This window comes from Mustela erminea, chromosome 12 (genome assembly GCF_009829155.1).
Source record: "Mustela erminea isolate mMusErm1 chromosome 12, mMusErm1.Pri, whole genome shotgun sequence".
Classification (NCBI taxonomy): domain Eukaryota; kingdom Metazoa; phylum Chordata; class Mammalia; order Carnivora; family Mustelidae; genus Mustela; species Mustela erminea.
The window spans coordinates 80,074,930-80,098,730 of record NC_045625.1 but is presented as its reverse complement, the minus strand read 5'-3'; the positions used below and the strand labels follow the sequence as shown (position 1 = coordinate 80,098,730).

Sequence of the window (23,801 nt, the reverse complement as noted above, 5' to 3'; positions counted from 1 at the left end):
AAAGTGAGGAGGTGCCATGAATGAATTTGAAAGCGAGGTTGGAATAAGCTCTGAAGCTTAAAGGAACAGTATTTACTGTCTGAGTCTCATTGTCGAGTTCCACTGAATTCCAAAGAACAATGTAAGTGGTTACTTTTTTGAAGGATTTTCCAGGTGAAATGTCTGAGCTATATATTGAGATACCATTAGATTACAACCAAAATGGCATTGCTCTTATGTTAGCATTCTGCAAATACTCTTGCATGGTATTAGAAGACATGGATACAAAACAATACATTAAAGAGTTCTAACAAGAGACCAAGTATACCGGCACTTAAAATGGGGATAATGCATAGATGTAGAAAGCTACATTTACAGTAATTCAAACAAGTGAGGCCCTGGACTGCCCAAGTTCACCCATATACTGAATGGGGCTAGTTTGCAGGAGAGGAGATGTATATTCGGAACAGTGTTTTCCATCTGGTTGATAAAATCTGTCAAAAAATACAAGATTCTCTCAGATAGTCTCAGGGGAAATGAAATGAGACTCAAGAATGTGTAAATATATATTTTTTAACTTTCCAGTTGATTTTTGTGGTCCACAGGTTTGGGAATGATTCTGCTAAAAGATTTAGGCCATGTTGCCACTCTTAGGCATGAATTAGGCAAATCTCATCCATTTTCCATGTCAGGATCAATGCACTGGTAGGGACTGTAAGCTTTGGAAGAGATTCAAAATGGATTCCAAGATATCCCTCCAGGAATAGCATACTGGACTACAAATTCAGGGAGAAAGTTTGCATCATAATAAAGTGATGTGCTGAACTGACTTAGAGTAAAATTTCAAGCTCTGTACTATTTTAGCTTTGGAAATAACACCATAGACATGTTTGTGTTTCTCTTCACCACACAGAACAGTACCCTGACAATTCAGGCAGTGCTGTGAGAGGATATTTGGACTTAGGGGATTAAGACAATCATTATGTAAGACAACACACTTGAAACTCACATTTCTTGGCTTGCAAGCATGTTTAGCATGCAAAGCATGATGTCTTAAGACCCCGGTCTCGCTTTGAGAGGGATATCAGAGAAAAGCAAACTAAAATGGCAAGGCAAGATTATTTTTACAAGGACCAGAGGACTGTATTTGTGACTCACCAATTCATTTCCTCTCTCAGTCGATGGAAACATTGTTGATGCTTCTAACAGTAGGAGAAAAGGTACTACTTTTCATTGAAATATTGTCTCAGAGAGGCAGCAGGTGAACCAGGCAGATTTAGTATCCCTGGCTTGTAAACAGCCCGGTCCCTCTTAAAATACTCAAGTATCTTCCCAGAAAGGCCATTTAGATCCACAATCTTGAGTCATGGATCTGTTTGAAAATTCTACCAAGAAACACAGACATCAAGTTTTGCATGCAATTTCAGGAACTTATGGATCCTGGCTTAAGCGTTGTTGGCTTTGCAGAGGGGAACCAGCAGTGGGATTTCGTTTGCACTCCACCAAATTAATTTTAATTGATTGCAAAATGACCAATGGTTATTCTGCACAGATCAGAATCTGGCTGCTCAAACATCTGTGAGCATGGTCTCTGGCAGGGGTTGTTAGCTGCATTGGGAATATTCTAATTTTTCTTTTTCTTTTTTTTTTTTTTTTTTAAGATTTCATTTATTTATTTGACAGAGATCACAAGTAGGCAGAGAGGCAGGCAGAGAGAGAGAGAGAGGGAAGCAGGCTCCCTGCTGAGCAGAGAGCCCGATGCGGGGCTGGATCCCAGGACCCTGAGATCATGACCTGAGCCGAAGGCAGCGGCTTAACCCACTGAGCCACCCAGGCGCCCCAAGGGAATATTCTAATAGTTGCTCCATTACTTTCCCACCTTGAAATGAACAATTTGCTCTCCTCCTGCAATGGTGACAAATTTTGTAAGGTGTATTATTCTTCGGAGAAAAGGCTTCAAGTAACTATATCTGGTGATGTCCAACACTAATTCTGACCACACATCCTCCCAAAAATCAAATAAAAGGAATTTACTTTCTCAATTCTAGAATCCACATGGCCACTTACGTAATTCAGAAGATGATTGCACTAGCTCATGATCTCCTTGAAAACCAGAACCATGTCTGCCTCACTTTTTGGGCTTACACTCAGCATGCCCAGGCCATGGGGGAAGCTCAGGGTCAAATAGACAAATCTGTTCACTCCTCTCAGTTCTCAATGGAGGATAACATAACCTCATAGATGCAAACCATGAGAAGCCTCTTGTATCAACTTTAATAATTAAGGCCTGTTTAATCTGGTTTCTCTTACATGTTATCCATCTAGCTCATTTTTTTTTTTAAGATTTTATTTATTTATTTGACAGGCAGAAATCACAAGTAGTCGGAGAGGCAGACAGAGAGAGTGGAGGAAGTAGGCTCCCCGCTGAGCAGAGCCCAATGCAGGGCTCAATCCTAGGACCCTGGGATCATGACCTGAGACGAAGGCAGCGGCTTAACCCACTGAGCCACCCAGGCGCTCCCATCTAGCTCATTTTAAAAAGCCATTGATCCTTAGCTCTACAAATGCATGCCACTGAACCAGTAACTTCAGTATGAAGTCTGAAATGCTGTAATTCAGAGCTACATTAAATCCAGTTTGGCTTTCTGCGAGAGGGCTGTACCTTACCGTAAGATTTGATCACTGGTTAGCTAGGACAACTGACTAGGGTCCTCAAAGATGCCTCTTTTAGTTCAAAAATTCTTGGTCCCAATTAATCAAGTGAAAAACTGTTACCTTTTTTTAAAAGCCTCAATTTCTTTTCATCAAAGACCCAAATAAATATGCCCAGCACTTGAATACTAAAGGGCAATGCCTGAATATAAACACATATTTTGATATTTATCGATTGCACTTTTTCTTTTTAAGATTTGATTTGATTTTATTTGACAGAGAGAGGTCACAAGTAGGCAGAGAGGCAAGAAGAGAGGGAGAAAAACAGGCTCCCCACCAAGCAGAGAGACTGATTAGGGGCTCAATCCCAGGACCCTGAGATCATGACCTGAGCCAAAGGCAGAGGCTTAACCCACTGAGCCACTCACGTACCCCAATATTGCACTTTTTCTAACAAGAGTCATTATTTATGAAATCTCTGAAGTCTCATATTATTTTTGTCACCTGCTATAATCTAGCCCCTGAAAAAACTGGGTTATGCTGGTCCAGATATTCAAACCAATCTAATTTTCATGCCGACCAAATAAATAAACTGCAGAATAGCTGAAAATGAAACTTGTTTAAGTGTATGTAATTTTAGCAGACATTTAAATATAACACAGATGGTAAAGGCTAATGGGTGGGGTGGCAGATTAACTATTTGTATTTAAGTATTATAATATTTATAGCAGAATCACTTTTACAATGGCAATTATTAGTGCAAGACAACATTAGAGACCAAATATTTTAATATGTGGGTGATATTGCTAAGCACATGGGGTACGTCTAGAGGAGGGGTACCTTAAGAAACAGCACCCAAGTAAGGAAATACTTTTCTCCTAATAGTGGATGTAGAACCGTAACACTAGGGCTAGTCTTCTGCAAAGAAATGCTTTTTTCTTTTTCTTTTCTTTTTTTTTAAAAGTATTATCAGTCCTTGCATTTCTATAAAAGAGCAGATATAGTGCCACACAACAGAAAAATCTAAATCATATTTATTTGCATGGTATTCTAATTTGCATGCTTGAACACATTTTTAGTGACAGGGAGGAGAAAGGGCAGAAACATATTACGTAGCAAGGATCAACTACCATTTTTTAATTTTCCATGGATTGTACAAAGGGTCAATCTGAGAAATTCACAAAACACTAGTGTTTGAATTGAGCTCATCTGGGTTAGTTTATATTTTTTTCTAGCTGACTCTTGAGCTCTAACGCTATTTAGTGAACAGATCTACTCAACTAAAGTCCAAGAATGTGTTAGGTTTCCTGTTAACTTTTGGGTAAACTACTCCATTACCCTAATTCCTGAACAGCCAAGGTTACATTACCAATCATTTCAGATATATGCAACCTGAGGTTCTGTGATCATTTAAGTCAAAACCATCAGGAAAAAAATTTATTCACGACAGATTAACCAACTGGAAAGCAACCTCTAAGTTCTATCATCTTGCTGTTAATTTAAATATAACATGAGGTCTGACTTTATAACGTCTGTATCTAAGCTAATAAAGTAGCACCTTGTTGCAGACAAAATGGGAGTCCTACATTTATGTCACAAAATGGTCTAACTTTCACTTCTAGGGTAAGAACAGAAATGTGCTCTGCGGGGAAACACACTAACCGTGCTCTTTGGTTTTGTATGAATTTAAAAAGTTTGTATATGGAAATAGCTATGGGTATCAAGTGGCAATTTTGTAATGTTGTTCACGTATGCTTGTTTTAAAAGACAAGAAAACACAAGAAACTGTCTTGTCAAATTTCAAGTTACTTTCCATACCAACTTCTATGCAGTTTAAGACTACAAGATCTTACTGTTAACAACCAACAACCACAACCATCAGTATCTCCAAAATTATAAGCTAATATTAATGGACAAAAATCACTGTAAGAACTTCGCAAACAATTAAGCAAACAGAAGTTAAATTAAGTCTCTGTGTACAATGTTTACATGATGTGTAAGAGATAAAACAGCCTTTCCAAGTTTTGACAGTTACCTAAAATGTACATGTGTCTTTGAAGTGGCCAGTATGGGTCAAGATGTGCAAGGCTTTGCAGTATTGATAAATCAGGTTCTGAACTATGTTACTAACTCCAAAAAATACAATTCTAACACTGTATTTTCACAATGCTTAACATGTTGCCATTACATTACTTAGTAGACCTCTACCCATTTTTAGTTACTTGCAAAGAATTTCAATTCAATTGACTTTCTAAGTTTTGGAAGTCCTTATTCTAGCACATGAAAACTAATAATAGTTCAAGAAAAATGAGAAGACAAGTTAGACTGGGAGAAAATATTTGCATAAGACATGTCTGATAAAGGACTGTTGTTCAAAACAGATAAAGAACTCTTAAAATTTAACAGTAAAACTGATTAAAAATTGGCCAAAGACCTCAAAGAACATATACAGATGTCAAAAAGCATACAGAAAGATGATCCACATCATACGTCATCAGAGAAATACAAATTAAAATGAGATACTACTGCACTCATTAGAACACAGACCAACACCAAGTTATCAGTGAAGATATGGTTCATTCACACTGCTGGTAGGAATGCAAACTGGTGCACCGCTTTGGAATTACAGAACTAAATATTCTTACCACACAACCCAGCAATCATGCTTAGTGTTTCAACTTAGAGTTGAAAATTTGTTCACGCAAAACTTGCACACTGTAAAGCAGATTTATTCATAATTGCCAAAACTTAGAAGCAACCAAGATATCCTGTTCAGTAAGTGAATGGATAAACTGTGGTACTTCCAGGTAACATGTTATTACTCAGTCCTAAAAAGAAATGAGCTACCAAACCATGAAAGGCATGGAGGGGACTTACGCATGTATTCCTAAGGAGTGAAAGAAGCCGATCTGAAAGGTTACATATTGCATAGGACATTCTGGAAAAGGCAAAATTAAGAGTAAAGATCAGTAGTTGCCAGGACTTAGGGTGAGGTTGAGGAATAGGCAGATTTTTAGGGCAGTGAAAATACTATGTATACTGTAACGATGGATACAGTTGACCATACATTTGTCCAGGCTCATAAAGTGTGCAATGCCCAGGGTGAACTGTCAACTACTAATGTGTTAACGTAGGTTCAACCGTTTTAACAAATATACCACGCTGGTGACAGATGCCAGCAGAGGCGGCTACGCACAGGTTGGGGCAGGGGAGACGGTATGTGGGGTATCTCTGCACTTTCCATTTTTCTGTCCATCTGAAAGCCACTATAAAAAGATAGCCTTTAAAGTTTAATAGGGCATACTTACTATGTGCCAGCCACTGTTACCATCTTTATTCACAGATCCTTATTCCAGGGTCCATTATCTTAACCATTATGACATACTACTCAAACAAGCTCTTTCCTTCACAAATTATGCAAATTTTGCGTAAGTCCACTTTAGTTCAAATTGGAAGCTCTAGTTTTACAGAAAAGGCCCACTGAATAGACTGGAGGAAAGGACGAGCCTAAGATCATAGTTAATTCTTACCATGATCTGTCCCAGCAAAACATTTCCGGAGTAGGAGTGTATAGACATGAGTCTATATAAAGAGAAACATGTATTCTTCAAATGTTTAAGATCTCAATGTACATTCCAGTTCAAGTCCAGTCCATATTGCCCAAAGAACACTCAAGTCTGATTAGCATGGAATCTTACCAGCTGCCTTGCACTTTCTTCACAATCAGTTGATGCTCCTGACAAGTTAAATCCTCAAGTCCCAATCTGTTCTAAATATTGCTTTAAAAAAGTATGGAAACATTACCACCACCTCATGCTGCACAAAGTTACAGTTCAGTGAAGGACCCATCATCTAACTAAGTCTTCTTTATCCCCCAGATCCCGCCTTGATTCAGATTTTAAAAATATATCAAGCAAATGTTGACAAGAGTAAAGCACTGAGGGGAAATAAATGTTAAACTTTGAAAAAAAAAAATTACTGGCCTTCTTAATACTGTAATTTTCACCTCAATTGTGGTTCTTCAGTATCTTCTTATTTCTGGATATTATCTCATGGATTTCCCCCACTTGAAGCAAAAGTACCAGCACCTAATGGACTAGTGCAGATGATCACAAACCAGGGTATTTCCAATTCAAAGTCCATCACTTGAAAGTCATGGTTCTGCTTTTGACTTCAGCTACCCCATGGGCCCATCTCTACATTGAAACCAAACCCAAAACAGAAATAAAACTATGCCTGTTTTTGTACACACTTGTCATGTCTAAAGTGTCACCTATAAAGCAAAATAATGGAAAAGGGAGACAAGTAATGGTAACTAAAATACCATTCCTTTCTCTTAAGTTCTAAGATGGTTGTGGTCTTAGAAAGTGCCTATTCATTTCTTCAAAAATAAACTGCCCACCGTGTACCATACTTGATGTTTCACAAAAGTCAATGTATGGTTCTCACTTGAACATATCCTATTCAGGGACAGCAATTCAAAAAATTCACAATATAGCCATGCAAAGTCTACATATGCAACTACAAAGGCTGAAACAATTTCTAACTATTCCCTTTTATGACTTCTACCTATGGCTTAAAAACCCAATGGACAAGTGGAAGCTTCCCTCTGTACATGGCTTTTATTATTTACATAATACAATATAGCATCAATGCTGAATAGCATGATTATGTGCAATACATAAATATGAACTATCTGTACACATCTGCAGATCTAACTCAGAACTAAGGTACATAAAATTGAAAGCAAAATCGAATGCTTTAATTAAAGTAAAAACTAGGACCGAACACTGCAATAAATCAGAAGTAGTGCCTCGTGTACATACTTAACTATTTACAGATGAAAACAGGCATTACCACAATACTAATCTAACTATACTCATTTATATATAAAAAACACAAGTTTCATACATCACAAAAACCTTCCATTATAACACAGAAGTGATATTACCAGACAAGCATCAGTGAAGTATACTGCCTCTTCTAGTTGTTATTGTACAATGCTGTAGATAATGCAGCCCATGCAATACACCCAAGAACACTAGAGTCCTACACCCAAGTACAATTAATATGATAAAGCGGCCCTCTGCACGTGGTGCTGGATACCACTAAGAAGTCTACTGCAGCCGTGTTGGTTAGGGTTCTCCATGCAGAAGGGTACAGTTACATTTAAGAACTGAAGTCTTTAAAAAAGCTTTAAACATTCTTTCTTGAACCAAAACATTCAACAAAAGATGCACATGAAAAATTAACTTTTCAGATACCTTTGCAACTTAAAATTCAGATGCATGTTATTCAATAGAGCTGCTGTATGTAAAAACCAAATGTAGTTTTAATTTCTTCTTGTAAACAAATTAATCCCAGTGCAGTTCTGTGCTACACAACATTTTTAGCAATGAGAGTAATGCAGACATCTTCTGGTGCAGGCTAGCACAATAAGCTTCAAAGATCACTCAAGACCCTGTGGGCCTGATGGCTTTACTCATGATAACCAGCTGCGATGTTTACCTTTCACAGAATGTCTTATTTGACAGCTTTTAGAAGACAAATTAACCAGGTCTACATATGGCACCAAATACTGGTTTCCTGGAAAGGTCTGATCCTCTTTATAGTTCTCCTCCTGCTTCCAAAGAACATGTTGTGGAAATTAACAGGGTGAAGTTTAACTATGGTAGAAGTAGACTGCCAGTCCTTTTCTGGTGTACCATTTTTTAAAAAAATACAGGCACATAACACTAGCCGAAGATTATACCTTGATTACATTCCCAAAAGGCAGATATGCTGCAAACATGCAGAGATTTCATGTATTCTGTTTGGCACATGGGAACTAAATTTTGTCCCTATCTGTGTATTTTCAATTTGCTGTGCAGATTTCCATCCAATTTTATTCAGGGGAGGGCATATACATTTTGTAGGGCTGTATCTATCCATTTCTGCCTGTAACAAACACCCAAACATCCTAAAATTTCAATTATAAGACAGACAAGTGTAAAGTAAAACTCTGGAGAACATCAAAGGAAAATGGCCATGCATCTGCTCTTTAATGTTTTCCTACGATATATTAAAATAAAAACAAAGTTTCAGTCTCTTCACAAGTAGTCATTTATATTCTCTGGATTTTTTCAGCCACAACAACTGGATTCTCTTTTCTGATTTTTGCTGCAGCTTCTGCTTTGTAATCATAAGGACAGTTGTGCTTGTCAGAATAACGGTGAAGTCCACAAAACAAATTTCCACATCGGCAGTCAAACCCTGTACACACAAGAGGAAGTAGAGTCACTTGGGAATTTGCAGCAATTAAAAGGAAAGGGGAAAAAAAGCCTCAGTCACTACAGAAAAGGAACCAGATTTTCATGGCTCTCTGCAATATTAAAGAGTCTGCCACTTTAAATTGTGAAAGAGCTTTCAGCCTCTTTTGACATAGTGAGAAATTTAACTACCTACCCTTCCATAAACTCCCGTAGATACCAGAGTAGAAATCACACAGGCTCTGGAGCCAGACTGACCTGGATGCCAGTCCTCCTCCTACCACATATAAACTGGGTAAAGCATCCTCAAGAGAAAAATAGGGAAAGAGAACCATGGGGTTCTGAGATTTAAAGGAACAGTTAAGAATTTTAACTTTTTTCTGGCTGGCTCAAAGATGATGGTTATTGTTTCGTTCAGCTACCTTCCCCCCAGAAGAACAAAAGAAGAATCAAAAAGGATGAATTTTTATCAGTCCAATAAAGCAAATTCAGAAGGCCTCAAGCTAGTAATAGGTTTTAGAGAATTAAGAGACACAAAATGGGACTCAAACACAACTTTTCCCCACTATCCTGCCCCCTTTCTAGTCCACTCTGTAAACTTTCAGTTCCTGAAAGTCAGGCATTTTGTTATAGGTGTATAAGACCAACCAGTCTCTTAGGAAGCTCCCAGTTAAATCCTAGCAATAAAATACACATTGTCTTCTATGTTCTGTAGTACCTGTAAGGCCAACTTTCTTTCTGCACATAAAACATCTGTTCTTCTTTGGTTTGGGCAACTCAGGAGCTTTTTCTTCACCTTGAGAAGTACTGGGCTGAGAAACTGATGGACTGGGCTGAGTGACAACTGAAAAACAAGGGTGAAAAATGAGGTATCTGTCAAAAGTTCACAATGACAATTAAGTAAAAAAAAAATATTTAAGAGAGACAGCAATATTTTTAGTGAAAACATTTATGAAGCCTTTCTTTTAAAAATGTGCTCTACACAGAATCTTCTACTTTAATATCAGAACTTCTTTCCAATCTGAGAATTTCTTGCCAATCAACACATACTCCTCTAAATGTTGTAAAATGATTATTACACTCAAATTCCTTTTAAGTCACTCTTAACAGCTAGTACTAGGGAACAATCCCAAGTTCTAAAGACCTGGGAGATGTTGGTCACATGCCCAGTTTTTCCATACTGCACTTGCCTAAGGGCAAATTTCCTAATTAGGGCAGTTCACATTCATTATTACTGAGTAAATAAAGTTGCCAACCCCTAAGGTACTTGACTATAATAAAGTCAGTTTTATACTGATACAAAAGACAAACTATATAGATAAATCCAGCAAATTGCAACAAGTAAAACCTAAATCATTAAACCTTAATTAACTTCAGATCCCAATGTTTTACAATAATCATTTTGCCATTTTAATAAATGCTTTATATGGTAGAAGATCTGAACAGTTCTTAAAAAACTTTTCGAAAAGATCAGCAAACAAAGTCTTTAAGACTGTTAATAAATACTTGTGAAATTTTGACCATTAAGGAGTCCACAGGCAAAACAAGAATTTTTAAAGCACAGCTTTTTTTTTTTTTTTTAAAGATTTTATTTATTTATTTGAGAGAGAGACTGAGAGAGAACATGAGCGAGGAGAAGGTCAGAGAGAGAAGCAGACTCCCCATGGAGCTGGGACCCTGATGCAGGACTCGATCCAGGGACTCCGGGATCATGACCTGAGCCAAAGGCAGTTGTCCAACCAACTGAGCCACCCTTTGTAAAACTTATCTAAACCTGGTGTGGAATTTAGACAATGAGAAATAGAATCTACTTTTAAAAAGTCTGTTTCTCCACCTAAAAGGGCTTTAAATTTTAATTCATACAGGACATAAATAAAACTTGTCAATATGAAGCTAACATTAGAGTTCACCACATTACCACTAGGTATTTAAAACAAAATACCAAATTTAATTCTACTTTTATAAAATTCAACTATACCAGAAGCACTGAATTTTAATATTAATCCAAACCCAAAGAATAGCAAAGTAATGTATGCAATGCTAAAATTAGTGCTTCAACAAAAGGCCAGCACTAATGTATAAGCATAAATCCAAACTCTAGAGCAAGCTGATAGGTTTCAGGGCAGCTCACTCTAAAATTCTCCCCAAATGTATAACTCATTTACATTAGTAACATACTCAGACTAATAGCTTAATATTAGATTAAAAGAATAATATTCCACTACTCTTTATCCAAATAATCTTCTAAGACAACCTTAATACAGTGTTCCCTGATGGTATGATGGTAAAAAATCTATGGGACTAGTTGGGGGTGGGTGGGTGACAGCCATGGCTACATCAGAAAACTGAAGAGTGATTCCTGGGACATACATGGAAGAAGGGACGTTAACAAGGGGAAAATGATTCAGTAAAGGCAAAGAAGAACAAACTATAGAATGCTTACTATGAATAGCAGCAGAGACTAGCTACAAATATAAACCGTGAGTACTGTTCCAAGGTCAAAAGTAATTTTGTGTTAAACCCGAACCAAAGCAAAGCCTCACAAACACACTAATATGGTCAGCTTTTTCAGAAGGATTGAACTTATTTCAAAATATTAAATATGGATTCACCTGAACTTAAGAATTTTTACCTTAACCTTACAGATTTAACACTGCTATAATTCACATAAGCTTTGTGATGTGATGTTAGCAAAAGCCAGCCTCCAAAGCAGATTACAAATCCACAAATACTATTCCCTCACAATAAAGTTTCAGAATGTGCTCAGTCCACACTGTGTACAAGAAAAAACGAGCCATGTGCCCTGAAGAGCACAGACCTGTTCCAGGGCCCAGTACAGGTAAATCAGAGCGAGCCAATCTCTGGCAGCACCAGTGCACTTCCCACTGTGCCACAGAAGCAGAGATGCGAAGCCACTCAATGAAACAAAATGCCCTTCCATAATGAGTTTTCAACTCGTACAAAATCTGACAGGGATCCTACTCTTGAGTTTCAAAGTTTCTTAGTGTTCAAAATGTTCTTTGTCCTCAATATTTTCTACAATATTGACAATATCAAGACTGATACTGCTTTTGATATAAAATTTTCTTCATGGCTTTGAAATTTAATCTATATAACTACCCGCTTATGAATAATACTTTTTGGTGATTTAAAGATCTTTAAAATATATTGGTAAACTACCTTTTAAGTTCATTACATTCTTAACAGTTCCAGTCCCCAGATTATAAATTTTGCTGATCTGTGGATTGGGGTTAGGGAAGGGGCATGGGCAGAGAAAAAAGAAGAATAAAGAATGACCTGTTACACTTGAGGGACTTTCAAGATACTGGTTCTTGCTTGGCCTGTATTTTATAGCTTTCTCTCCAATTTAATCCTTCAACGGGAAGGAAAAAATCCCCCCACCAACTCTTCCTTATACTACTAAATCCAGAATGGAACTAGTATTAAACAAAAAGCATACCTGGCTCTGACACCTCTGTTTTCGGGGTAGTTATTTTGTCCTCTCTCGAAATGCTCATTTCTGTCATTTGCTGAGTTACAGGCAAGGCAGCCACAGGCACATTTCTATTTGAGTTCAAGCAAACATTTTTAAAGATGTTAAGGGTACTTCTTTGCAAGATAAGTTGTCAGTTCAACTTTAAATTATGTATTATTTCCAACATGATCAATGGAGCTAAATACTCTAAAAATTTTAAAGAGTGTTGGATGCCCAGCACACATGGTTGAGAATAAAGGAAATAATTTGATAAATGGCTCTTCGATTCACACTTGGATGGGTTACAATGTTCTACTATAGCCAACTGGGAACTTTTAGCTATGCCTGTAATTTAAGGGCAAAAGGGGCAGCTTTGTCAAAATGTCACATGTAGCATTTGAATGGAGTCTGTAGAGCTGTACTCTCTACAATCTCTAAACCTCAATTACAAGAAAATAAAAGCACAGCATTCTCAACACAGAATCCTGGAAGAGTATCACAGAGTGTGTTACAATATATATCTTTATTCAATGACCTGTAAGATCATGTATTAAAAGGATCCTGGAATCCCAGACTGTGCAACACCAGCAAAGCCAAGGGCATCTGATAAATTAACATCCTTATATAAGAAAACTCATAATTAGCACAGTATGGATAGCAGAGAGATCTTTAGTTCCTCCTTGCATTATTATAAAAAGCCTGAAATGGTTGATCTTACCTTGATTTTTCAGATGTGCTGCCAGCAGCACCTTCACAGTTGTTTAAACTAGTGTCTGCTCTCTGTACAGATGCAGAATCTGAGGTAGGACTGTTGGAACCACTAGCTGTTCCTATTTTAAAAAAGGATTTGTAAGAAAGAGCAAGACTACAAACACTCAGTATCAAGACTATTAATAAGTAACAAATACTTGCATTTAATTAGATTAGTGATTTAAGCACTTTCACTGCGCTGCAGAATCCTATAATTAAGTGAGTATCCAAACAAAAGCATATATGAAAAAGTCACATCCAGTGAACCTAAGTATGAAACAAAAAAGCTAGAAGATGCTTGCAGATAGATAGTCATTTATTCCTGATGCAGTCGTGGCAAGTACTTGGGCTGTTGCTTTAATTTCAAGCTTTTCTCAGGTCTTCTCCCCTTGGGCTCTCAGCACTGATTCTCAGTCTTAGGCCCCAATTCTTGGTTCTATATTTTCTGTCCACCAGTTCTTCAAATGGGTTTTTTTCCTTGGAAACTTACCCATTGGGCTCATTCTGCCACTATTCTGCTGCCTCTGAAGATGTTCTTTGTAGCAAACGGAACACATTCCATTTGTCCTAGGATTCCCATAAAAGCCACATCCTGTACTACACAGCATGGGCCCTGGAGTCTGGTTAGTCTCCTGAGCCATATTTTTCTGCTATAAACGAAACAAAAACAAAATTTTATTCATTAGCATGTTACCAAAGTAAAATCACTACATTAGCATGATAGCCACCAGTGCACCTTTGTTACTTCTAAACACCAAGCGTATTTCTAACAAAGGCCCAAATTATGTTAATCATTAAAGAGCAGTCCAAGAAAATTATGACTGTTTTATTGTTTTTAAAGAACAATGGGCATTAAATAAACTGTCTTTTAACAAGAAGGAACTATAAGGACTTCACATTCTTTAGAACAAAAATTTTTTTTTTTTTTGCATTAAAACATTAAAATGTATTACTTCACCTATCACCACGATCTTTGTTTCAATTTCTGAAAAGGTCACTCTGCCAGATCTCGGAATTACATTTAAACCAATCTGGGCAATTGGCATTCTTAAAGTCACTTTCTGCTTTCCTATACTATAGACAGACCATATCAAATGGTGATTTTTTGCTAAAAATATATAAAATGGAACTTTCAAATGAAAAAAATCTACAAAGATCACAAGTATCAACTCTTGATAGCTACTGGTGATTCTTTAAACTGGTCACATACTGGATGGAGCTCTAAAGCATTCTTAAAATACCTTATAACATACTTGGGCCTCACCATAATTCAACAATTCTGCTACAGGGCAGAACAACTGTACTTTTAAAAATGTTGCAACACCTTTACAGAACACTGGAAAGAGAGCTGGTAGGTCACCTAGCCTTTCCTGTTACCTTAGCACCAACAAGCAAAGCTCTTTAAGAATTTAGGGGTCAGCCACTTATGAAATTCCTTTTAAAATTCTGTATTTGAGGTGTGAAATCTGGGTCTGAACACTTTAAAGTCAGTGCCCAGAAACCTGCAAATGCACAAATTATCAGCTACAGATTTCTCCAGCCAAAGGCTCTATTAGAACTTTTCACAAGTGCTTGTCTTCCTCACATCAGGAAATGAAACCTCTGAAAGCTGTTTCAATATGGCAAAATAAAGCAATGTGAACACACAACCCTTGGTAATTAATATTCATTGCTAGGTTACCAAAAAGAACTTTGTACAGCAAGCTACCTTGCTTTTTCAGAAGTTTTAGCACCAATATAGAAATGCCATGCTAAATTTAGTAGATTTTCCCAAGTGAAAACACACAATGAAAAATTTAAACTGGAGAAGTTTCCATATCATCTTAAAATATCTATGTACAAAAAGTGTATTTGAGAGCATTTTAACAAAGGAAGATTGTGTAACTTGTGGTCACCGTCATTTAAATATGCCTTAATGCTGAGAATGGAGGTTACTTACGATTTGTTAAGCTAAAAAACATTTCAAATAAGTGCATGAAAGTACTTCAAGCTGGAGCTTGTCATCTCCTAGAATTTTATATGGCTTTGCCCACTATCACACACACTAGAATACATTCTTTAGTAAGTTACTAAAAGTAAGTTTTAACAAATATTTAACACTTTTTACCAAGACTATAAAAAAGGGTTGGAGGACTCATAAATATTGACCTGGCCAGAATCCTGCCAGTATTTCCCCAACAGCTAAATGATAATAATCTTCCCTCTTGTTAGCAAAAAGAAGTATTTCAAGTCAATCAAGCTTATATGGAGGGTGATGGAGAACCACAACTTACTTCAAACAATGGTACTAATTTAGTAGACATGGTCTCTTTAAATAGTAAGTGGAATTTAGCTGACTCATTTTGGAGCACGGTAGTGTAAACATTTCAACATCACTTATGAAGTTTATTAATAAATATTTTTAGCTTGGTTTAAAAAATTTTAATATGTGCAAAAATGCTTCAAATAATAAATTATGTATTTATTTGCATGTGCCCTCCCCCCCAACAATGTGTGGTTATCTGCCCTATGCAAAGAGCTCCTTTCTGGAAGCCAGTTTAATTATGCTAGCTCAGTTTCTATACTAACTTCCAGGGTCATCTGACGGTGGCTTTTTAATAGCAAACTGGTCTAAATTTGAGTCAACCCACGTTAACATTAGCGATTCTAATTCTTAAAATCTTTTCCTTTATATAAAAAAAGGGGGGGAATCTCAATGATTTTACCCACTTCCACTTGCAAAGTATCCCACCTTCTCTTCTACTTTTAATTTACTATAAATAGCCTGCAACTGAAACCCAAGAAACACCAGGACATTAGTCTTCCACACAGCTTCCCATCTTGTATATTTCCCCCCCTAGAAAGCCAGCTTTTAAACGCCATCACATGTGCAAAGCTTGCCTTAATATTTCTCAGAAGCTTAGATCACATGGGCGGGCGCTTCAGCCTGTCACAAGGCTGCAATGTGACAGGCTGAGCTGGATGGAGGCTCTCACATAAAGCCTAGTCAACAGGGGCCTCTGAAATCAGCTTCTATTTATATCTTAGAGCCTGCCAACTCCTACACAACCCCAAGAACTAAGGATGCTGCGTTCATATATCTAATATAATAAGGAAACAAGACAAAAAGATGCCAGTAAGGCCTCTGCAATGTTTTTTATTGACGTAGTGAGGGCTAGCAAACAATCTCAATTTCAACTAAGATGCATCATTAATCACTCATGAAGCCAAAATGGTCAGGCTTGTTTATAAAAACCAAGCACAGCAGAGAGAGCACCGAGGCAGAAAGAATCCTCATGTTTAAATCCTTCTGCTCAGCAGCAATTTGAGGGAGGGAGTAGTTTGCCATTAGGTGCTGTTTCCCTCCTGCTTGGCACCATTTTAGAAAAATACAGTATCATTACTATTCAGTAACTTTAAAGTTTTGTTGTTAGAAACTTGTGCATTCCTGGGCCAGCTCTATCAGGTACAGAGGAAACGTTTATTTATTTTTTTTTGTATAGCTTCTGAAATGTGTATTTTTACAGTTTGTGGCTTCCTCTAACTTGTAGTTTAAAGAAAACTAAATCTGGACATGTAACATAAAAACTCACCAGCCTCAAATATGAATTAAAAAAAAAAAAAAACAAAAAGGCTTTTACACCTTCCTATTTAGTTTTCAGGTGCACATGTTAGAAAATGTTAAGAATGCCTACTCACCTGGACTGGAGATCTGAGTTCTAGTCTCTAATTTACTTCTAACTAAAACCAGTGACCTTGGGCAAGTCCTTACTTTCCAGATCTCACTTCTCTGTTTGCCAAGAGCAGGAGACTACTCTGATTTTTAAAGTCTCCTTTCTAGGCTTAAACCGGGCCTGAGACAAAAAAAAAAAAAAAATAGGGGAAAACTACAATAAATTCTTTATTGGGAAACAGTAGAAACAAAACACACATGTAAGCTAAAAATTGCACTATTATCACCCATTAAGTTCTGAAATCCTACTTTAAAAAGCTAAGGAATAAGATGAAATTTGTTTTAGTATTTTTTTTTTTAAGTCTGTAAATTACCTGAATGCCAGGTTTCAAAACCAGGAGTTCTGTGACCTACATACACTACTTTACCCTAACGTCCTTAGACCAGATTCTTAGGAGGCATCAATAAACACGGGCCTTTTCTCAAAACACAGCTCCACGGAGTGCGTGGAAGCGAGCAAGAATTTCGTTCACCAGCCTAAATGCACGAAACAAAGGGGAAGGTGCTCCATTTCCTTCATGAAAAGGATCTTGGGCGAATAACGCGGCGACGCTGGCAAAACTAAAACACGACGACAGAAGAGCCCCCCTCCCCCACGTTCCAGCGGATTTCCGAGCAAGTCCGGGTCCCACTGGTCCCCCCCACCCCGAGCCCTCCCCCCATGCCCCTACGCCGAGGCCTTGCTCAGGAGAGCCCAGTAGGGCCTTCTCCAAAAACCACTGAGTCATGCAGAACAGCAGCTCCGCAGGCCAGGCCGGCCCCGCGCCGACCCCCGGCCCTGACCCGCTCCTCTTCCGAGGCGGCAGCTAACTGGAGAAGGGGGGGGGCGTGCGGCGAGCAGGGGCTGGGGGCGCGGCCGCCACCGCGGCCCCTTTGTCTCTCCGGGTCCGGCTGCCCACGCCGGGCGCCGCGCCGAAGGCGGCCGGGACGGACCGAGGGAGGCCCGGAGCCCACACGCCGGGCATTGTTCTCCGGACCGTGCGGGTGCAGGAGAGCCGGGGGCGAGGGCTGCCGGACCTCGGGCCACGCCGACAGGACGACGCCTCCGTCTTTGTGCTTCCTGAGCAGGCGGGCGGGCTCCCCTCCCCCGGAGGCCACCGCTCGGGCTCCGCCAGAGGCCCGCGGCGGCCCGGGCCCCCCCCCCCCAAACCCCCATCCCCCGGCCGGGCACGAGCCGCCGGGCGCCCTCCCCCAGCTCCGCACCACTCACCCTGCGGGGGCAGGAGTGCAGGAGCCGGGCTCGCGCGCGACGGCGGCGCGGTGGGGCCGGGCCCAGGCCTCCGGGAGGGGCGAGCCGGGCGCCCTGGAGCGGCCGCCGCGGGCCGGGAACGGGTCGGTGGCGGAGGTGGCGCTGCCGCCGCCGCGGGGTCCTCCTTTGTTCCTGCAGTAGCACCGAGCGTGGCCGGGACACGCCGGAGCTCGGGAAGTGGGAGGAGGGAAGCGAGGGGGGGCAGAGGAGGAGGCGGAGGGAGGACCGGAGGCCGCGGCGGCTAACGCTGCTCGCGGCACTCGCCCGTCGTCACCTCACGCCTCCAGCGGCGGCGGGTTGGGCCGACTCCGAGGGCGACCGGGACGCACGCCGGGAAGGCCTGGGCGCCGCGAGGGCCCGCCGGTGGTGTTCTCCGTCGCCTCAGCTACGGCCGCGGTAGTTGCTTGGCTCCCGGGAGCGAGCGAGCTAGCGAGCGAGCCCCAAGTCCAGGCGCACACAGGTCCGCGCTCCGGCCGACTGACGCTCTCTACCGCCCGGCACTCGGGCAGTGAGGGAAAGAGGGAGGGGGGCGGGGCCTGTGCGTCAGCGAAAACCCCGACGGCGGCGACGAGGAGCGCGGTGACGTCGCGAGCCCGGCGCCCCGCCCCCGGGCCCAGTTCCCGGGTCCGGGAGGCGGGGTCGAGCTCGGCCGGGCTGCTTGTTGCGCGGAGCCGAGTCCCTGGCCCGCCTGTCGGCACCAGGGTGGAGCTGGAAGGAGCGAGTCCTGTGGAGACTGCGTTTCTATTTTTAACCCGATTGTCCGCCCTCAGCCTTCCTCCTTCCGATTTTCTCGCTCAAGCCCGCTTCTCGCCATCTGAGTTCTCACGCTTTGTCTCGAGCTCTTGGCAGACATTTCCCTTTCCTCCTTATTCCCCTAACCGCCGCCCTCCTCCGCCCCCCAACCCTCCCGGGGGTTAGCAAGAGGGATTCGCCTAGAGAAAAAGAAAATAACTACTTGCCTGCTTGAGAAGCCTCCCCTGCCCCGTTTCCGTGAACCCCCTTTCCGTTCTAAAGCCCGGGCAGAGAGCATCGCCCGGACGCCGCCGGGAAGCAGCGGGGCAGGCGGCGCTCGCTCGCTCGCTCACCCGCCCGCCCGCTCGCCCAAGGTCACGGGTGGTTGTGCAGAGTCAGGAAACTTGGGCCGATTGGCTGCCAGTCCCGGCCCCGGCGGCCCCGGCGTCGCTGTTCGGAACAAACTGTTTTGGCCAGCCTGTAAAATCCCTGGAAATCGACTATTCCAGCAAAAGCGTCCTGCACTAGGAAAGCACCAAATGTTCTGCTCAAGACATGGAGTTGCGGGACAAACAAGCTAGACCCGAAAGAGGACACGTTGCAGGAGGAAGTTCATCAGCAGGGAGGTATGAGGCAATGGAGAAGCGAGGCCCGGGGCCTGACCAGTTAGCAACTGGCGGCGAGTGAACTCCAAACACTGAGAACCTTCCCAAAGCACCACCAGCCCCACAATACCCTGCTTAGAGCTGACCTCTCGGGGTGGCTTAAGTTCACTTTAAAAAAACACAACACCGAGACAGATTTTGTAGGAAACAGTGGCCTACCGAATAAACAGAAATGATGTTTAGGGCTTACACGAGCCGCCTTTAGAATGGCGTGAGAGAGGTCCTTTCAGTCGTTCCCAAACTTCCCGGTCCGAGAAATCACCCGGGGTGATGATTTAAAAGATTTCCCAGGCCTCTCCCCTGGCGATGCTTTGCCTTCTTCTCGGGTGGAGCTCGGGAATCGGTCTTTTTAAGTAGCTCTCCAGGTGGTTCGTCTTTGTGATTTGGTGTAGTTCTGGAGAATGCTCTCCTGGTGCCCTGTGCCGGGATTGCCAAACACCATTGTGCTACAGTAAGCGCAATACCTAGGGCATAACTGAACGTTCCCTTTACGATTTAGGGCTGTTGTGTTAGAGACGGGGTGGTTTCAGTCGCAGTTCCCCTGACCATTGGACTTTATTTCCTTCCGTGAGTAAAGGAACCGGTAAAAACATAGCCGTACCGTTTACAAACTGTTTTCGGTGGTGAGTTTTCTCCATTTAGGGTCTCATTTAAATCTTTGCAGCAAGTCACTGAGATAGGTTCTATTTTACCCATTTTTACAGATAATGCTTTAAAGGAATAAGTGAATTGCTTGAGGAGCTGAGGGACAGGGAAGCCGAAGAGAGGTGATTTTTACGGAGAACAAAAATAACTTCAAGATTCCCACCCTCCACCCCCTGAATTTTAGTTATTAAAAAAATGAAACAAGATAATTACTGAAGAAGCATAGTTAGGAAACAAACAAACAAACAAACAACAACAAAACCAACCGAAGAGTAATAAGGCAAACTGGTTAATTAATAATGTTTTGCCTAATAAATGTTATGTAGCCCCTTCTGCTAATTCATCCTCTCCATCCACGCGTTTATAATTTTCTCTGTGGAACTGTTTCAACCAAGAATGTGGCTGGTATTGAACCTAATTTTAACAAGGTTCCCTTCCAGCAACTACTCTAGTTGCTCTCGAAGCGTGATCTCCAGACCAGCTGCATCAGCAAAACCTGGGTAGGTGTGAGAAATACAAATTCTCAGATCCCCACACCAGACCTATGGAATGAGAAACTCTGTGGATTTGTCTAGCGATCTGTGTTTTAAGTCCTCTGTGTGATTCTGATGCACACTCAAGTTTGAGAACCACTTATCCCTACTGTACGGTCAGATGACCTGTCTTTCAGATACTCATACCATGTGAAGAGATAGGGTTCAAGAAAACCTGTTTTTTCTCTCATATTATTAGTATAACAGATTAGGGGATATGCTTCTAAGGAGTTTTGTTGTTGTTCTAAATTTTCAGGTGGACTTCTAAAGACAAACTACAAAACTCAAAGTATTTAATAGAATGCTCTTAATATAAGTATGTAAAAGGGCTGTCACTCTGTGGTCATCAGAGAAGGCTGAAACCAGCCTCTGGAAACAAGGTATCAGAGAAAATGGGCATGCTCAAAATGTGGTGTAATCAGCTAATTGTTCAAAATGCCTTTGTAGAATTTTGTTACATAGGACATACCAAGTGACTGATACTGATCCATTCCCAAGGACTCTTTGAAAATTATTTATTTAACTTATTTATTTCCATTAAAGTGTTTTGTATACTTAATGCATTTTAGACATCCACTGACTGGATGCTGAAATATACACTGGTAGGAGAAGTAGATCTTACCCTTGTTTCCATGGACCTTTCCGTCATGTTGGAGAGAAAGACATTAACAATATTATCATATAAATACATAATTATGAACTGGTAAATATTGGGGAAGAAAGATACAGAATGGTATCTTCCTCTGGTCTGAATTTTATCACTGTTCATCCCCATCGCCAGTGGAGCCAGGCTTATTTCCTTAAAGTAGTTAACTGTAGTAAACTGGTATGTCCTGTGAGAAAGTTAGAACACTTAGTATTCTGCTTAAGAATTCAGGTAAAGTCATTGCAGTTTCGCTTAGATTTTTCTTTATACTCTAGGCATGGACCAAAAGAGGGAATTGATGATGGTTGGAGAAGAGCAAATGTAATTAAATTTCTTGAAAAGTAGAAAATGACATCCCTTAAAAACGGTAATAAAATTATTAGTCCTAAAATATAAAAGACATGGATATTTTAGCTTGACATGTAACTTCCCATTATGGAGATAGGAATTGCTTCTATGGCATTATTGTAATACCCTGTCATGGGTAACTTCATTTTCTCTCTGTGCTTCAGTAGAGCTTGGTGAAGCACAGAGTGTTTGCTAGGGTTTTAAAAATTGGTGCGGATCATTTGATGTTCCCATAGTGACCTTCCTCCCTTTTTTTTCTGCAGCCCCTTCCAAAATCTCAAAGATCAAAGTAAAGAGACTCAATTTTATTGTTATTATTTTCAAAATGATTGGGGGAAAGGATTACAATATAGTATTTAGAGAAAATCAACCAATTAAAAAATTCAGAGTATAACACATTATTTAATTGTGATTTTTTCCTCTTTAATCATTGATAATTAAATTATAATTAAAATATTAGTGAATCCAATAATAGGTGGGTTTTAAACCCAGCTCAACAAATGGTTGGCTAACTTTTTCCCTTAAGGAATGGATAAAGCGAATAGTAATTTAATTATTGTGAAGCACTGTTGGTAATTTTAAAAGCATACTTATTTTCAGTGAAAACAACTAGATCAAAGAATCTTTAAATAAGTAGCATGGATATCTTACCTGATTAGAGAAGACTTTCAAACACAATCCAGATACTGTTAGCATAGTCATAAACAATTTTAAGACTATTTAAATAAACAGAAGTTTTTATTATTTAAGTAAATCAAGAACTGAAGGTGAAGGAAATTGATGAATTAGTACATATATGTATTTTGCTGTAGATCTCACCTTTTAAGATACACACAAGGTGCTTTGGTCTCAAGATTTCAAGAAATCTTTGTGAGTGAACAGACTAGAGATGGATGTTAACTGTGAATCTCAATAATAAACTCTGGGATTGGCTTTGAAACAACACTTTGAAGCAGATCATAACTTGGGCTCATGGATGGTAGGTGGGCCAGAAAGTCAGGAACAGGGTGGGTAATTCGGCAAGAGCCCAGCAACTGGGGTGTGTAAAGTTCTGGCAGTGGGCAGCTGGTGCTAAGGTCCTAGATATCACACAGCAGAAGATCACAGAAAGCAGGTGGATATCATCAGAGAGGTCAGTTTTCAGGCAGAAGACTAACAAGAGACTTGGGTAGGGTAGGCTCTTGTCCTGGAGGAATTAAAGTACTAGGCAGAGAGCCAAGGCAAGTGTCTTATGTTTGTGTTATGTTTTTCCACTTATTTATAATGTATGTTCAAGTGTATTAGTACGATAAATTCTCACAACAGTCCATTGATCTATGTATTCTTGTCTTTCCTTTTGCGAAGGAGTTCACTGAGGCTTAGGCCTAAGTCATGTGTCCTGTTCAATGTCATGTACCTAGTAACAGAGCTGGGGAATTTAATCCTTGCCTCTGTCTTCTGGTTCAGTGTTCTGTGGCCTCTCCAGGAGCATTTCCCCTTTTAATTTATGTCATGATTGTATTTCCCCTTATAATGTGAACCACCCTTTTACATGTTGTACATCACTCATCTCAGAATTATGAGCTTAATAGAAACTTTGATTAGGTGGTGTCTTCCTACCTAATAGACAACTCCCTCCAAATCTGTTTGGTTCTGTTTTCTCTAACCATCTTCTAAATGTGACATTCCTTAAGTCTACTTACTTCTTGAGCACTCTTTGTTTCTCTGTTGAACATACTCTCGGAGTGGTTTCACTCACTTCCATAGATTTAAATGATATCTGTACTCATTCCTTGGCTTTACAGATGCTCGATTTATGAATTTTTTACTTACAAAGATATTTATATCTACTTTTAAATTTTATATGTAAACACTTCTCAATTTAACTGAGGACAGTTCTTTTTCCAGACTAAAGATATGCTATGTCATTGGAAGAGAAATTCATAGCTAGGCACTACTATTGTTGACTCATGAATAAATGGGAGGACCTAGGCATAGAGATGGGTGTATATTTATTCCCTGTGGATCTTGTTTCCAGAGTGGCCAAGAAAAAGTTAGACCCTTAGAATCCCAGAGCAGGTGCTTTGGTTATTGGTATATGTCTGATTTAATTCCTTTCTGTACTGTAATTTATAATATAGTAAAGCTTTAAATGTGAAACATATGTAGAGAAAAATCTTCTGTTTTA

The 23,801-nt window shown here is 40.2% G+C and overlaps 2 protein-coding genes across 4 annotated transcripts in view; one reads left to right on the top strand and one right to left on the bottom strand.

The window, feature by feature from the left end:
- Window positions 1-7,234: 7,234 nt before the first annotated feature.
- ZFAND5 (zinc finger AN1-type containing 5) lies at window positions 7,235-19,865 on the bottom strand. 3 transcript variants are annotated; one of them, XM_032306878.1, is made up of 6 exons: window positions 19,653-19,865; window positions 13,595-13,754; window positions 13,073-13,184; window positions 12,340-12,443; window positions 9,598-9,723; window positions 7,235-8,883 (listed from the first exon to the last, which is right to left on the bottom strand). In XM_032306878.1, the coding sequence occupies exons 2-6, from the start codon at window positions 13,743-13,745 to the stop codon at window positions 8,735-8,737; spliced, it is 642 nt and encodes a 213-aa protein (XP_032162769.1). In that variant the 5' UTR covers window positions 13,746-13,754; window positions 19,653-19,865; the 3' UTR covers window positions 7,235-8,734. The 3 variants fall into 3 exon arrangements, with proteins under 3 accessions (XP_032162769.1, XP_032162768.1, XP_032162767.1); XM_032306877.1 differs by lacking the exon at window positions 19,653-19,865 and adding an exon at window positions 19,025-19,128; XM_032306876.1 differs by lacking the exon at window positions 19,653-19,865 and adding an exon at window positions 18,027-18,211.
- TMC1 (transmembrane channel like 1) overlaps window positions 19,317-23,801 on the top strand; it is a 382,443-nt gene continuing 377,958 nt past the window's right edge. Inside the window, exon 1 of the mRNA XM_032306873.1 lies at window positions 19,317-19,423. The gene's annotated coding sequence lies outside the window, so the exon portion shown is untranslated. The remainder of the gene's footprint in view (window positions 19,424-23,801) is intronic.